Source organism: Mustela nivalis (genome assembly GCF_964662115.1).
Source record: "Mustela nivalis genome assembly, chromosome: 8".
NCBI classification, from domain to species: Eukaryota; Metazoa; Chordata; class Mammalia; order Carnivora; family Mustelidae; genus Mustela; species Mustela nivalis.
In genome coordinates this window covers 102,181,187-102,195,697 of record NC_139027.1, presented here as the reverse complement: position 1 = coordinate 102,195,697, position 14,511 = coordinate 102,181,187, and the positions used below count along the sequence as shown (strand labels likewise).

Here is a 14,511-nt window from a genome sequence, read left to right as displayed (position 1 = left end):
GTGACTTTTACTTTGAACCATTATTATTACATGATGGGTAGGAAGAATAAAAATACATGTCCTAAACTACCGCTGCCCCACAAACTTTTTGTAAGGATGACGGTATTCCATATCTACTATTCAACAAAGCAGCCACTAGTCACCTATGGCCGTTAAAAACTTGAAATGTATGAATTTCAAGTGTGAATGAAGAACTGAATTTTTAATCTTTTAGATCCCTGTGGTTATTGGCTACCAATACTGGATAACACAACTAGGTCTAGATTAATTATAGGAATGAAGAATATCACAATTACTTATTTCTCAATTGTATAGATTTGTTGCCTTTCTGTGGAAGAGAAGGACAACATAATATTATTAACTTATTTGTATAAGTTTGTAATTTTTTTTATGGCTTCTCTTTTTTTTAAAGATTTTATTTATTTATTTATTTGACAGACAGAGATCACAAGTGGGCAGAGAGGCAGGCAGAGAGAGAGGAGGAAGCCGGCTCCCCGCTGAGCAGAGAGCCTGATGCGGGGCTTGATCCCAGGACCCTGAGATCATGACCCAAGCCGAAGGCAGAGGCTTTAATCCATTGAGCCACCCAGGTGCCCCAGTTTGTAATTTTTTTGACAAAGGACTTCAGAAAACAAGGCTGAGAGTAAGTAAAGCAATGACTAATTCCAAATAATCCAAATAGAATCATATTTTGGTTATAGGCTTGACCAAATTATTGCTAAACAACCTCTTTAAGAAAATTATTATTCAGTTGATTTATTGAATTTGCTTTTCACTAACACGTCTAATGAGTTGTTTTAATTCTTAATTTTTTTAATTATAAAAGTAATACATGTTTGCTATAATAAACTCAAATACCCAGGTAAATAAAAAGGAGATTCCCACCACACCATATCTAAAATTCCCATTCCCCAAAGATAACTGCTATTAAATGATGAGTCTTTTTTTCTTTGATCACATTTAGAAACCAAAACTTTTCAGGTTAAAATGATGGCTTTGAATCTCCTTTAGACATAAACAGGGAATTCACGTCTTTGCAGCAAACGTCAGGTTCTGCAACATCAAGTATGGGGTCACTGGAAGTTGTTTGAGGCAATACTTAGGGATCATAATAGCCAAAAAATGTTGGGAAATAAAAAGCATTTTTTTGAGGGAATATGATCAGGAAAAAAAAAGAAAATCATGGAATAACGCTTAAATGAGAGCCAAAGGACCATGGAAGTTAAAAGGTAGAATTCTTTACAGAACAAAATTTGAGGTATGGAAAGATTCTTTTAAAAAATAGTTAAGATTTTGTAACAAAATCTAAGTTATTCCCATGATTGTATCTTTTGACATTATGGTCATTTCTTATGCTTCACAAAGAATCATTTAAAGCACCTGGCTAAGTCAGTCCTAATGGCAGAGGTCACAAATGGGTGACTTGGACTTTGTGTGTCTTGCAGTGTTTGTAAGTTTTTTATTTATGCTGTCACTGCCAAATTACATCATCCAGATGTACATGTACTGAATGTAACTCATATACATATGAACTGTGTATACAAACATATATATAGTCCCTAAATATAAAAACCACTGCATTGAGTTTTTTCCTTGAAAAATCAGAAAATTGGCAATACCCTTCCCCTTCCCACATGGCAACAATTTAGATAAGGCATGAGTTCCCCATGTTGCCCTAATCACCACCACTCTAGTCTAGCACAGATCTGATTGGCTGTGCTCATGTGTATGTCCAGGTTGGGCTTATGGTCACTGTCTGACCTGGCAGACCCGACTCTTAGTTATGGATGGATCATTCTTCCTCAGCATGAAGGACCGGGGCAGGGTGTCATAAAGATGGGAGGCCCTGGTCTGCGTTTAATATCCTGGGCCAGCCCAAAATAGCTAGTGGTTTGAGTTCTAAGCCAGCACTCTGGACCTTTAGTCAGGTTTTCTTTTCTCCCAAAATAACAAAAGGTTCATTCCAAAGAGGAGTACCACTCCTACAACATACACAGTAGTTCATTTTAATCTGGACTGAGAATCAGGAAACCTGGATTCCACTTCTGCTTATTCACTTTGGACAGATAAAGGTAGACAAACTGTCCTTATGTCCCAAATCAAATGGGGAAAACACTGCTTCAGTTCATAGCAGTTTGTGAGATACAGATCCTATGGAAAATGGAAATGCTGTTTCTAACTTATTTTGAACGTTGAACTTGTGTTTTTTTAGAACTTAATTTGATTTATGTGTCCACTAATCATCTGGTCACAGATGATTTTTATCTATTAATAACCTGGTAATATAATAACCTGATAATTGCTCTGTCCGTATACTGGAATGCAAAATAGCAGAAACCATCCTGTCTATGCTGGTACTTTCAGCATAGACTTTACCACACTAATCAGTTCATGAAACTCCACATTCTGAAAGTGGCCACGGTCAGTGAATTTGTACAATTTGGCTTCCAGCCTATCAGCCACTTCCTGTTGTTCCATCCAGGGAAGGAAAGGATCATCAGTGGAGCCAAACTGTACAATGTGAGGGCAGTTGGCTTTGATCTTCTCCCACTGCCAGGGACGGTTGAAGTATCCTATGGGGGAAAAAAACATACATATATAACCCATTACCACCCATGGATAATTTTCCATTCTAGCCACTGTAAAATATCTAGCAAAGACCATAGTAGAGACACAAAGATTCAGTGCCTATGTGCCAGTGAGAAGTCCTTGTTTTCAAATCTGTAGAGCTCCATACCATAGTCACTTGGGAAGGGGGAGTACATGGCTCAGATAAAATCAGGGTTCAATGTATTAGGAAGTGGTCTATCACCTCTCAGAGGGCCCGATTTGCATCTAAAGAAGGGCAGTAAATGTTTCTCAAATGCTACTAGAGATTTTTTTAGCCTATCCAAAAGCCAGTGCTGTTTAAACTGAACAAGCATCCTTGTGACTAGAGGAAGGGCTTTTCTGTATTGGTTTCTGCTTTCAAACTTACCACTGGCCCGCTCATTTTCATCCCCCAAGTCGGAGGTGTATGCAGACACTAACACAATAGCATATACTCGGTGTGTTTCTGCATACCTGAAGAAAGAGAAATGATGTCAGCTAACTTAGTGTTAAATCTGACTGCCAAAAAGTAAGACAAAACCAAACCAAACCTGAAAACTCATTTGATTCAGCTTACAGAAAGCAGGTGCTATCACTTGTTGAGTTTAACATGAAAAATAGGAAACTGCAGAACTACAAGCCCGGTGTTAATGGCTTACCCTTGGCCACTTGGTGAGTTTCTACTCTTTCAAGGTAGTCCAAACCTCTTTGGTAATCCTTTCCAAAAAAAAATAAGTGTAATCATTCTCTTTGATGTGCCTGTTAACCTGCCTTCAGTGTGCATCAGCATTGCTTTGCCGGTCAACCTGTAGATTCAGCCCAGAGCATCTGATGCAGAGGCTTGATACAAGGCTCAGGAATCTACATTTTAAGGCATGACACCTTCTCCAACCCAGATGACAAACACCAGTGATCTGTGAACCATATTTTAAGAAATTCTGTACCATGATGGAAATGTATTTCTTTTGCCACACACTACATTGCATTGTAGTAATTGTTTGTGTCATATTATATTGATCTTCTCCAATAAAACTTCAGCTCCTTAAGGGCAGGTGTGAGTCTCCTTGATCTTTGTGACCCTAGTGTCTAGTATAGTGCCTGGCAAACGGACACTCAGCTATTTGCAGAAGGTTCTGCTCACTCAGCAGAGACTAGGCTAGGGAAAGATGTGGAGTGGTCATTGTTTCCAGAGGCCTTTGGGCCAGGCCTGAGAAAAATTCAGTGGCCTTGAGTTGGTACAGATTTCAGCATAAAGGGATTTCTTCATTTTCCAGACAACCCCTAGCAGTTTATAAACATTAGGACTATACAGAAATTCTGTAGCCCCACATTGGGAAGCAATATCTCAGAGTTTTGAATGGTGTGGCAGAAAAATTATGGAATCTGGCAAGGTTCTCTGACAAGCAATTCATAGGACACCCTGAGCAACTGTTTGGGCCAAGGGGCTACAGAAAAACTATATTCCTAGAAAATATAGAAGAAACTCAACCCTAATATGCTTACTCAGCCAGTAAGTCCTATCCTCTAGGCCTTATAAGCTTAAAGGGAGAGAGACCTGATATTCTAACTAAGAGCATCAGGGAAGCACCATGAATCCTAAGGACTTGTTGGGGGTGGGGGGCAGGGAGATAATAGCCTCCACCCTCCAACAAATATTTACTGAGCACCTACCATATTCCAGACACTCTTCTAGGTGTCTGGTTTCAGTGTCAGAGTGAACAAAATCCCACCCTCACAGAGCTCACATTTCTACTGGCTGGAGACAGACAAATAAACAGAACATCAGGTGGTGAAAAGTGCTATAGATAAAAAGGGGGATACCAAGATATAAAGGGGATAGGAGCCAGCGAGGTGAAGTTGCTGTTTCATCTGAAGTGACTGGAGAAAGCCTTAGTGGAAAGAGACATTAGAGATTTAAAGAGAAAGCCATACAAGTAGCTAGGAACAGAGTATTCCATGTAAAACAATGGCAAACACAGGCCTAAGGCAGATGCACACTTGGCATGTTCAAGGAACTGCAATGAGGTCTGCAAACCAGCTGGAGCCCACATCGGGGGAGAATGCAGCAAGGATCGCACCTCATGGCTGCAATGGCCCCAGAACTGTGTCCTATGATGATGGTCTTCTCATCACAGTGCAGCTCCGCCTCCATGAAGGGCAGCCAGATGCTCTCTCGAGCTGTAACTAAGGTTCAGGGTAAAGAAAGAGTGTGTCATTTGATAGGACAGTCTTAGAGTCTAATGCTGTCCCACCTTTCTAATCAATGACTACTCAGCACTTCTCAATTTAAGAACTGCAGGACCAAATGGGAGATGGGGCTGTTTTAACAGAGCCAATGATGTATTGGCTGCTGTTGCTGTGTTGCTGTTTAAAAGACTCAAATCCACAGTTTTGGTCTATCTATCTATCCATCTATCTATCTGATTTTGCTTTTATTTTTCACCATGTTCTTATAAGAAAATGCTGAGGAAATAAAAATGTAACTCTGAAGCTTTAATGTGAACTTTCAAACTTAAGAAAAAAAAACTCTAGACCACATTCTCAAATTCATACACACACATGTATCTTCTTTTTTCCCAAGAAAAATTTCCTGACACAGGTCATAGACACAGTCAGAACGAAAGTAGCAATATTACATTTTGAAATATTCCAATCTCCTATAGGTGCTGTAAAGTTTTATCATATCTCTGTCTCACATGAAACACCCATAAATTTTGCCTAAAAATATCTGTTGACCTCTAGAAGGGAAAATTGAGTGACCTGCAAAGTTGAAAATCAAATTTTACCAAGCCCAGGTGTTTTCTTGATCCTTGCTAGAATTTTCTAGAATATCTTTTGGTTTACACCCTTTTCCCTAAACTACTTGCCATCATTTATTCTTAGGCATATACTCCCTTTGGCTTCTCTGGTATGATACTTTTGTTCTCTACCAGGAAAATGGTAAGATCAAAACCCAACAAGATGAGGCTATTTAAAAACATGTTTAAAACTTACTTGGGTCAGGCATGTTTTTAGCCAAACACTGGAAACCAGGTATCTATGATATGAGGGGAAAAAAAAGCTATAATAAAGATCTTAATTACAACTAATAATTTGCTATTAAGAAATGAGATACCTGATATGATCTTTATCAATTCAATAAATATTTGCTTATATTATGAAATAAAGTGAGTTAAGTGCCACAGGATTACATATGAACACACAATCCCTCCAGTGATAAACTCCATCTGTCTGTATTTCTATATGTAGGTAGCTCTGTAGGTTGCTATATACAGAAACCTATATGCACATTTATATATCTTTGCTTATTGCTGTAAACAGATACTATAGAGGTAACATGAATTAATGCATTCTAGACAAACTGACTGTAGTCAAACAGACTGTGTCCCAGGGATTAGGTAAAACGTGGTACAGAAACACGGAAGAGAAAGTTGGAGATCCCGCCCTCTTGGACAGCTTCAGCCCTGATCTTTTTGGTTTGTAACTCTGGCCTTGGTTTTCAGCCACAGCCCTGGAACTTTATTATAGGAACATACTCTAGAGCTCAGGAGGATGACAATCCAGGAAGCAGTCCTATTGCCTGGTTATGGAAGAGGTTAAAAAAAAAAAAATCAAGATGCACAAGACAACCACCGCTGGTCACCATTTTCATAAAGCTCATAAAGAAGCCAAATTAAATATATTGTTCAAAGCACACGGGCATAGTTGCAAAAGTACGTTCACTTTTAAGAGGGGAAATGAAAAAGATTTCAGGATGGTAGGGAAATGGGATGGGGGGGACATACAAGTGGCTTCGAAGGTATTGTTAATGTTGCAGATTCTAGTTTGGTGATGGAGCCTCAGGATTCATTACATTATACTTCATAATTTACATATGTTACATACAGCTTTCGTACATATCAAATATTACATATTGATGTTTTAAAAATCAGAGGCAGGGAGCAGAGAAGCAGATGTACAATCATCGGAACCAGGGGCAGATGCAGGGAAACGGAGGGGGCACTAGGAAGTGGTGCCTTGTAGTCTTAGTGCTTTAGCCCTCAGAGAAGTCTTCCAGGCAGTTTCACCCACCAAAATTGCGACCACTAGTACTAGAGTTCGAGACAGGGCAGCAGGGAGAGGCATGAAAACACCCTGGCCTTTGCTGAAGCGGGTGTGTTGGGGTGAGGTAGGGGCTGGTGAACACACGTTCCGACTTCATCCCTTCCGTCCCCTCGGGCTCCAAGAGCAGCCAGACGTATCTCTTACCTGCTCCAGCTCCTTCTTCACCCAGCCGTACCAGCCGTGGGTGGCCACATCACCGCCTCCGTTCCCGGGAACAATAACTGCCTTGCTTGGGGAAGCCATGAGCGCAGAGGGTCCGGTTTCGCCCAGTAGCCGAACCTGTAGTGCCAGGAGTCCCAAGACTGAATCCCCTGAGGAGTCGGCACCGTGGCATTCTGGGAATTGTAGTTCTGGGAGGCCATGGGTCCGCTCGTGGACTCCGGCCATACTTATCGCACATGGCGGCCAAAGCAAACCCGAGAGTTCCCTTCATATGTGAAGCACCTTCCGCTTGCCTGTTAGGCTAGTTCCCTCACCACCTTATTTAGGGAAGGCTGTGACATACCCAGAATTTTTTCTCTCTTTACTACAATTACGACGTATTTCTATAGGAAAGTGTGTTTTTAGTTCCAATACACAGAAATAACCTATTTTTGAGTTGAGGACTCCTGAAATTTTTATTACTTTTCCTTCCCATTTCGAAACAGTTGTTAGTACAATAGTTACTGTCAGCCCTGGTTGTTATTTTTCATCGCTTTAAATGCTGTCTTCTTAAAAGGTGCACATAGATAAGATTCATACTCAAACCAATTTAGAGACTGGAGAAACTGAGGTAGCAATGAAGTAGTGTACCACCTATTATATTATATGCAGTCCTGAGATTTTAGGAACCAGTCGTTCCTCACAGATATATCCAAGTCTTTTCTTTTTATTTTTCTTTCTTTATTTTCTTTCTTTTCTTTTTTTTTTTTTTAAGATTTTATTTATTTGACAGAGAGCGAGAGACCACAAGTAGGCAGAGAGGCAGGCAGAGAAGAGAGAGGGGAGGAAGCCGACTCCCTGCGGAGCAGAGAGCCTGATGCGGGGCTCAATCCCAGGACCCTGGGATCATTACCTGAGCTGAACGCAAGAGGCTTTAATGCACTGAGCCACCCAGGCGCCCCCAAATCTTTTATTTTTCTTAAAGATTTTATTTGAGAGAGAGGGAGAGAGAGAGAGAGAGAGAAAGAGAACGAGCAGGGAGGGATAGAGGGAGAAGAAGACTCCCGCTGAGCTGGGAGCCCCACATGGGGCTTGGTCCCAGGACTGCAGGATCACAGTCTGAACTGAAGGCAGCCACTTAACCAACTGAGCCACCCAGGCATCCCTACTTTTATATTGAGGTGAGCAGAAGTGTATATGTGTGGTTATAAATGGGAATAAACATGCGGCACCTCTGTAGCTCAGTGGGTTAAAGAAGTGGCTGACTTTGGCTTGGTCATGATCTTGGGGTCCTGGGATAGAGCCCAGAGCCAGCTGGTCTCCTGGCTCAGCGGGGAGTCTGCTTGTCCCTAGGTCTCCCTCTGCCCCTAGTCCCCTCATGCTCTCTCTCTCAAATAAATCACTAAAATCTTTTAAAATAAAGAAACTAAATAAATGGGAATGAACAGGAAAGTGCTTCTTCCTTGCCCCTCCCATGGACTTACTCACTGTGTGCATGACAAGTATTTCAGTATCTGTTCTCAGGCAGTTTATTTTTTGAACAGGCACAAGCAGATAACCAAGGATACACTGCCCCACCACCATATTCTTTAGGAAGAGCCAGACATACTCTTTCTTCTTGAACCTCAGACTCTGATTTTCTTTAAAAGGTCAATATTAGGGGCACCTGGGTGGCTCAGTGGGTTAAAGCCTCTCCCTTCGGCTCCAGTCATGATCCCAGGGTCCTGGAATCGAGCCCTGCATCAGGCTCTCTGCTCAGCAGGGAGCCTGCTTCCTCTTCCTCTCTCTCTGCCTGCCTCTCTGCCTACTGTGGGGCTCGATCCCATGACCCTGAGATCATGACCTGAGCCAAAGGCAGAGGCTTAACCTACTGACCCACCCAGATGCCCCTGCATCTGGTTTTTAGTTCAATAAACAATGACATTCCATTAACAGGAACTGTGGGCTGAAAAAGGATCTATCCTTCCTTAAGATTTAAGATTTGTCCTTCTTCTCAGTCACAAGGTAATTGGCTCTTCCTTTGAGAAGGAGAAAAATAAGGTAATGGCCTCAAATGTCATCTTTCTCAGGCTGTTTTTGTCAACAATGATTGCAAAGATTATATGCTTACACATAAATCCATCTTGTTTTCTTTTTTACTTTCAATCTCTTGGGCAAGCATTTTTCTGAGCTTGTCATTATCAAAGAAGAAATAGCTTGGTTTCAAAATTAAAATCATTTTTATGAATCAAAAAAATGAAAATGCACATTTATGTCTGGTATATCATTTGCTAATATTGAAAGAGCCATTCTTAAGAACTTGACAAAACCATTTTCATTTTTCTTTTTTTTTTTTAAGAGTTTAAGTAATCTTACACCCAACATGGGGCTTGAACTCATGAGCCCATGATCAAGAGATGGATACTTTACCAACGGAGCCAGCCAGGCACCACTCATTTTCATTTTTCTGACAGACTCAGCCATCAGTCTCTATGGCTCTCTTTCTGAATCACCCTCCTTTCCCTGAACTTTTCTTTCCCGGTCAGAATATCTTCTTTATGCAATTTGCCTCTGATTCTCCAAACTCACTGTCTAGACATTCTACCCTCTTCTACAGTTCCTTTTCTATTTCTTTCACTTAGTATTATTGTTTTAACCAATAAGAAGAAAGGAAAATATAAGGAAAGGTTCTTTGGAGTCCTGAAGGACACGTGGGAGTTAAGTGAGAAAAGAAGGGAGGCAAACAATGATGTGGAAATGTTGGGCTTTAAAGCAAAGGGTCAAGAAAGAATTCTTGAGATGTCTTTGGTCCCCAAAGTTGGTTTTATTAAAGCATGGGAATAGGACCCATGGGCAGAATGAGCTGCCCTCAGTTTGTGAGGAGCAATTGATTATATTTAAAGTTGGAACTGGGCGTTAGGGATAGTGTAAGTCTCTAAGGAATTTTGGAAGCAAGGTTTCCAAGACCCCTGAGGAGGCTAGCTATTGTCAGGAAAAAGTCAGTTATTGTGATTTAGGATCTAGGAGGTTGGGATAATGTTAAGCTAAGATTGACTTTTGCCCTTAGCAAAGTATTAACATCCAGGCTGTTGAGTTCCTAGAGGAAGGTCACTTTGCCTGTTTCAAGGACTTGTCAATGGGCTGTAAGTAGTAAGGAAATTTTCATTTTTTCCTTTTGCCTTTGTTCCCCCCATAAACCAGGTTGTTCTTAGCAATGTGGAGGGCATGCACAAGGGCACAGAGGTGAGACAGCAACATAGCCTAGGAAAGACAATTGGTTCAGTGCTGTAGAATCAAAGTAAGTAGATCATGGAGGCCCTTGTACAGCAAGATGGGGCATCTACTTTATCCTGTAAGTGACAGAAAGCCAGGTAGAAGTTTTTTGGTTTTTTTTTGGTTTTGGGGTTTTTTTGTTTGTTTGTTTTGTTTCATTTTGTTTTGTTTTGTTTTTTTGCCAGGTAGAGTTTTAAACAAGGGATGATCTGGGTCAGATGTGTGACTCTGAAAAATCTATCTAGCAATCAAAGTGAGATTTGGGTTTGACATAATTTGGGGAGAGAGATCTTTCTGGGGGGCTGTTATAGTAATTGAACGAAAAAGAATGAGGGCTCGAAATAAGTAGATAGATGGAACTGAGAAATAATTAGAATAAAAAAATCAACAGGACCAAGTGATTCATTATTAGTTTCAAGTTTGGGGTGTCAGATATGTAGGGAAAGAAAAAACATCTTTTCCTTCTACCCTTCTAGGTTCTTGTCTGGGACTCTGAAACAAAAAACATATGGACAAGAGAAAAGCATACAAATTGATTTTTTAAATTTTTTTATTTATTTGATAGAGATCACAAGCAGGCAGAGAGGCAGGAAGAGAGAAGGGAGGAAGCAAGCTCCCTGCTGAGCAGAGAGCCCAATGCGGGGCTCAATCCCAAGACCCTGGGATCATGCCCTGAGCCGAAGGGAGAGGCTTTATCCCACTGAGTCACCCAGGCTCCCACGAATTAATTAAGTATGTTTTACATGACATAGGAGCCTTCATAAAGAAATGACAACCCAACAAAGCAGTTAAACCAGATTGTTTTTATGTGATGAAGAGTGGTAGGTTGTGAAGAAAATTCAATGGGATAAAAAGATATGAGCTAAGGGTAGTAAGCAGAAAGAAACTTAGCAAGCAGTTCATTCTGATTCCTCTCATCATCTAAGGGAAGTATATGCAATACTATCTCCAAAGGGTGAGGGAGGCTTAAGACCAAGGAAAAAGCCCAGTAAGTCCAGCTTGAAAAGAGATGATTTACTAAAGGGACTTTAGTTTGGGTGGCTGCAAGATGAGTAGATCTCTGCAACCCCACCTCTCATAAGACCATAAGACTTGCCTTTTTTTTTTTTTTTTTTTTTTTGCTCTAGAGGCAGGGAAATCTGTCCCGGGAGACCACCCCCAGAGGAAATGTTTGAAAACAGTTGTGTCATGTCATAGTCATAACTCCACAGCCTGTAAAGGATGTCATGCCTCAAGGGTATACTCAAGGGTGGGGTTAGACAAAAAGAAGGTGTGTGGGGGCAGCTATGCTGAAGGCTTCAGGTTACAAAGAGACAGTCATGGTAGATTCACCCAAGACAGTGCTAGTCCAGCTCACACAGTGCCCCTCTGTCTGCAGAGGTAACAGATGTCTCTTCCTGGTAAAGGGAGGACACCTCTCCCGTGAACGTCTTATGGCCTGTTTGAAGGAAGACAGGAGAGGTCAGTGGGGCCTTCCTTGCACCTACCCTCTCTCAAAAACTCTCAGCTTAAAATATTCAATATGCCAACATGTCATATTGTGGGGTGGCATGTGTTGAAACACATCAGAGACAAGGAAGGACTCCTTAGTTACTAGGAGAGGAATGGTATCTCCAAGTGATAGGTTAGTTTAAAGCAAGGGGAGCAATGAATTCAGTTTAAAAGATAAACTGAGGCATCTTAAAATTTTAAGAGCTTATTTGAGCAAAATTCAGTTAGAATCAAACAGGACCAAACCAGAGTGGTTTGGAGCCCTGTGCCAACAGGAGTCAGGAAAAACACTTTCACAGAGAAGGAATGGAAGCAAAGAGAAGAAATTAATTGATTGAAATTAATTAATTGATTGTCCAGTTGGCTCATTGTGATTGTCTATCCTTGGTGTTTTTATTTCATAACCTCGAAGCATTTATAAGCTTACATTTTAGTTTGCTTATTAAGCTGCCATGACCTTAGAGCCACATCAGTCTAATGGCCTTCATGTTCAATCACCTTCACAGGACATATGGAGACTGAAGTGCCAAGATATCCAGAGATACCCAGCAGGTTGCTGAATATATGACTCTCATGTTGGATAAGTATGAGCCAGAAATACAGAAATTAGATTATAGATGATGAATAATACGTCACAAAAATTGTGAAAGATTTTGAAATAGTCAAAAGAGTTTACTGGGTGAAGTTCCAAAGAATGCTGGGCATTTTTTAAAGGACTTCCTCGGTCATCCGATTGTAAGGGGTGGGTGTCTTTGACTAAGCTATTTCACAACTCCGTAGAGACAGAAATTAATTTACAGAAAACTGATAGTGATGAAGGCTAGTTGGAAGAAAGGCAGGCAGGGACAAGCTCCCCATGTCCCCTAAGAGGAAACTTACCCTTAAAGGGATTTTATGCCATCCTGGAAGGAGCCCTCCACCCTTTCCCACATGATCAATGACAAAAACCTGATTGGATGACAGGCGCCTGGAGCGTACCAGACTAAAACTCAGTTGGTTAAGCAACTGACTGCTGATTTCTGCCTAGATAGTGATCTCAGGGTTGTGGGATCCAACCTCCCTAGCGGTGCTGCACTCAATGTGCAGTCCACTTGTCCCTTTCCCTCTGCTCCTCGCCCCTCCATATATACATACATACATACATAAAATCAATCTTTAGGGGCGCCTGGGTGGCTCAGTAGATTAAGCCTCTGCCTCCGGCTCAGGTCATGATCTCAGGGTCCTGGGATCGAGCCCCGCATCCGGCTCTTTGCTCAGCGGGAGCCTGCTTCTCTCTCTCTCTCTCTCTGCCTGACTCTCCACCTACTTGTGATTTCTCTCTCTGTCAAATAAATAAATAAAATCTTTTAAAAAAAATCAATCTTTAAAAAAAACCTCCCAATATTTTAAATGTGTGAGATTGTATTTAAAATATCCTTCTTATAAATTTCCAGTACTGAAAGAATCCACGTTCAAATAATCAAAGCAAGCCTTTGGCAAATGATGTTCTTTTAACGTTTGATTAAAGAGATACAGCTGTCTTTTCTCAGTGTAAACCATAATACAAATATGTGTGTATTTTTTTAAGATTTTATTTATTTATTTATTTGACAGAGAGAAATCACAAGTAGGCAGAGAGACAGGCAGAGAGAGAGAGAGGAGGAAACAGGTTCCCTGCTGAGCAGAGAGCCCCATGCGGCACTCGATTCCAGGACCCTGAGATCATGACCTGAGCCGAAGGCAGCGGCTTAACCCACTGAGCCACCCAGGCGCCCATATGTGTGTATTTTGAGTTTGTTTTGTTACTGAAAAACTAGTGCAAACTTCCTAAATTTGTTCAAATTTTATAATGAAATAACCTAACATTGCTCTGACATAATGTTTTAGGAACTTGGAAAATGTAAATTTGTTCAACAAAACTGAATTAATTATTCCACAGAACTTCTCATATTAAGAGTAATTATGTAAAAACAAAGAGTAATTATGTTTCACGGTACCTGGACTTAAAACTATTTGGTATTCTGGAGCACCTGGGTGGCTCAGTCATTTAAGCGGCTGCTTTCGGCTCAGTTCATGATCCCAGGGTCCTGGCACGGAGCCCCACAAGGAGCTCCCTACTCAGCGGGGAGCCGGCTTCTCCCTCACCCTCCGCTTGCTCTGCCTACCTGCGCTCTCTCTCTCTCTTTCTCTGTCAAATAAATAAATAAAAATCTCGGGCGCCTGGGTGGCTCAGTGGGTTAAGCCGCTGCCTTCAGCTCAGGTCATGATCTCAGGGTCCTGGGATGGAGTCTCGCATCGGGCTCTCTGCTCAGCAGGGAGCCTGCTCCCTCCTCTCTCTCTGCCTGCCTCTCCATCTACTTGTGATCTCTCTCTGTCAAATAAATAAATAAAATCTTTTAAAAAAATAAATAAAAATCTCTTAAAAAGAAACTAATTGGTGTTCTGTAAGTAATTTGAAATTTTGTACTAATATTAAGTTGACCTTATAAATAGTAATCCTTGGAAGTCTAGACACGTTCTAAGCATAATACTAAGTTTATATGGCTTTGTTTCTTATTTTTAAATACAACAGAAAGGCTTATTTCTGGGTCAGATTAATAAACGTGCTCATTTTTGTCGCTTATAAAAAGGTGCATAATGGCTGTGATGGTTGGGGAAAGCAGGGCTCTATAGAGTTAGGGGATTTGTTAGTCTCCTGGGATGCCTAAATAGGACAGCTCTCAATTAATCACCTTCTCGTAGATGGATGACAGAGACAGACACGCAGAGAGTAACTGCATTAACGCCACTCCCTGCAGAGTACGCGAATCCAGCAGAGCGAGCGAAAGTAAGAAACCGAGTAATAATTGAAGGAAGCATTTCTCTACCTGTCGAATTCCCTCATCTAGCGCAGACCGCCTCACTCCCCTTGGCCCCGCCCCTTCCCGCGCTGCTACCTTTTCCCGGCAAGCTTCA

At 41.2% G+C, this 14,511-nt stretch overlaps 1 protein-coding gene across 2 annotated transcripts; it reads right to left on the bottom strand.

Moving 5' to 3' along the window:
• Positions 1 to 740: 740 nt before the first annotated feature.
• RBBP9 (RB binding protein 9, serine hydrolase) lies at positions 741 to 14,490 on the bottom strand. 2 transcript variants are annotated; one of them, XM_082743196.1, is made up of 6 exons: positions 14,424 to 14,490; positions 6,838 to 6,972; positions 5,584 to 5,626; positions 4,668 to 4,773; positions 2,978 to 3,063; positions 741 to 2,573 (listed from the first exon to the last, which is right to left on the bottom strand). In XM_082743196.1, exons 2-6 carry the CDS (start codon positions 6,934 to 6,936, stop codon positions 2,347 to 2,349), a joined length of 561 nt encoding a protein of 186 aa, XP_082599322.1. In that variant the 5' UTR covers positions 6,937 to 6,972; positions 14,424 to 14,490; the 3' UTR covers positions 741 to 2,346. The 2 variants fall into 2 exon arrangements, with proteins under 2 accessions (XP_082599322.1, XP_082599321.1); XM_082743195.1 differs by lacking the exon at positions 14,424 to 14,490 and having other exon boundaries at positions 6,838 to 7,102.
• Positions 14,491 to 14,511: the final 21 nt, after the last annotated feature.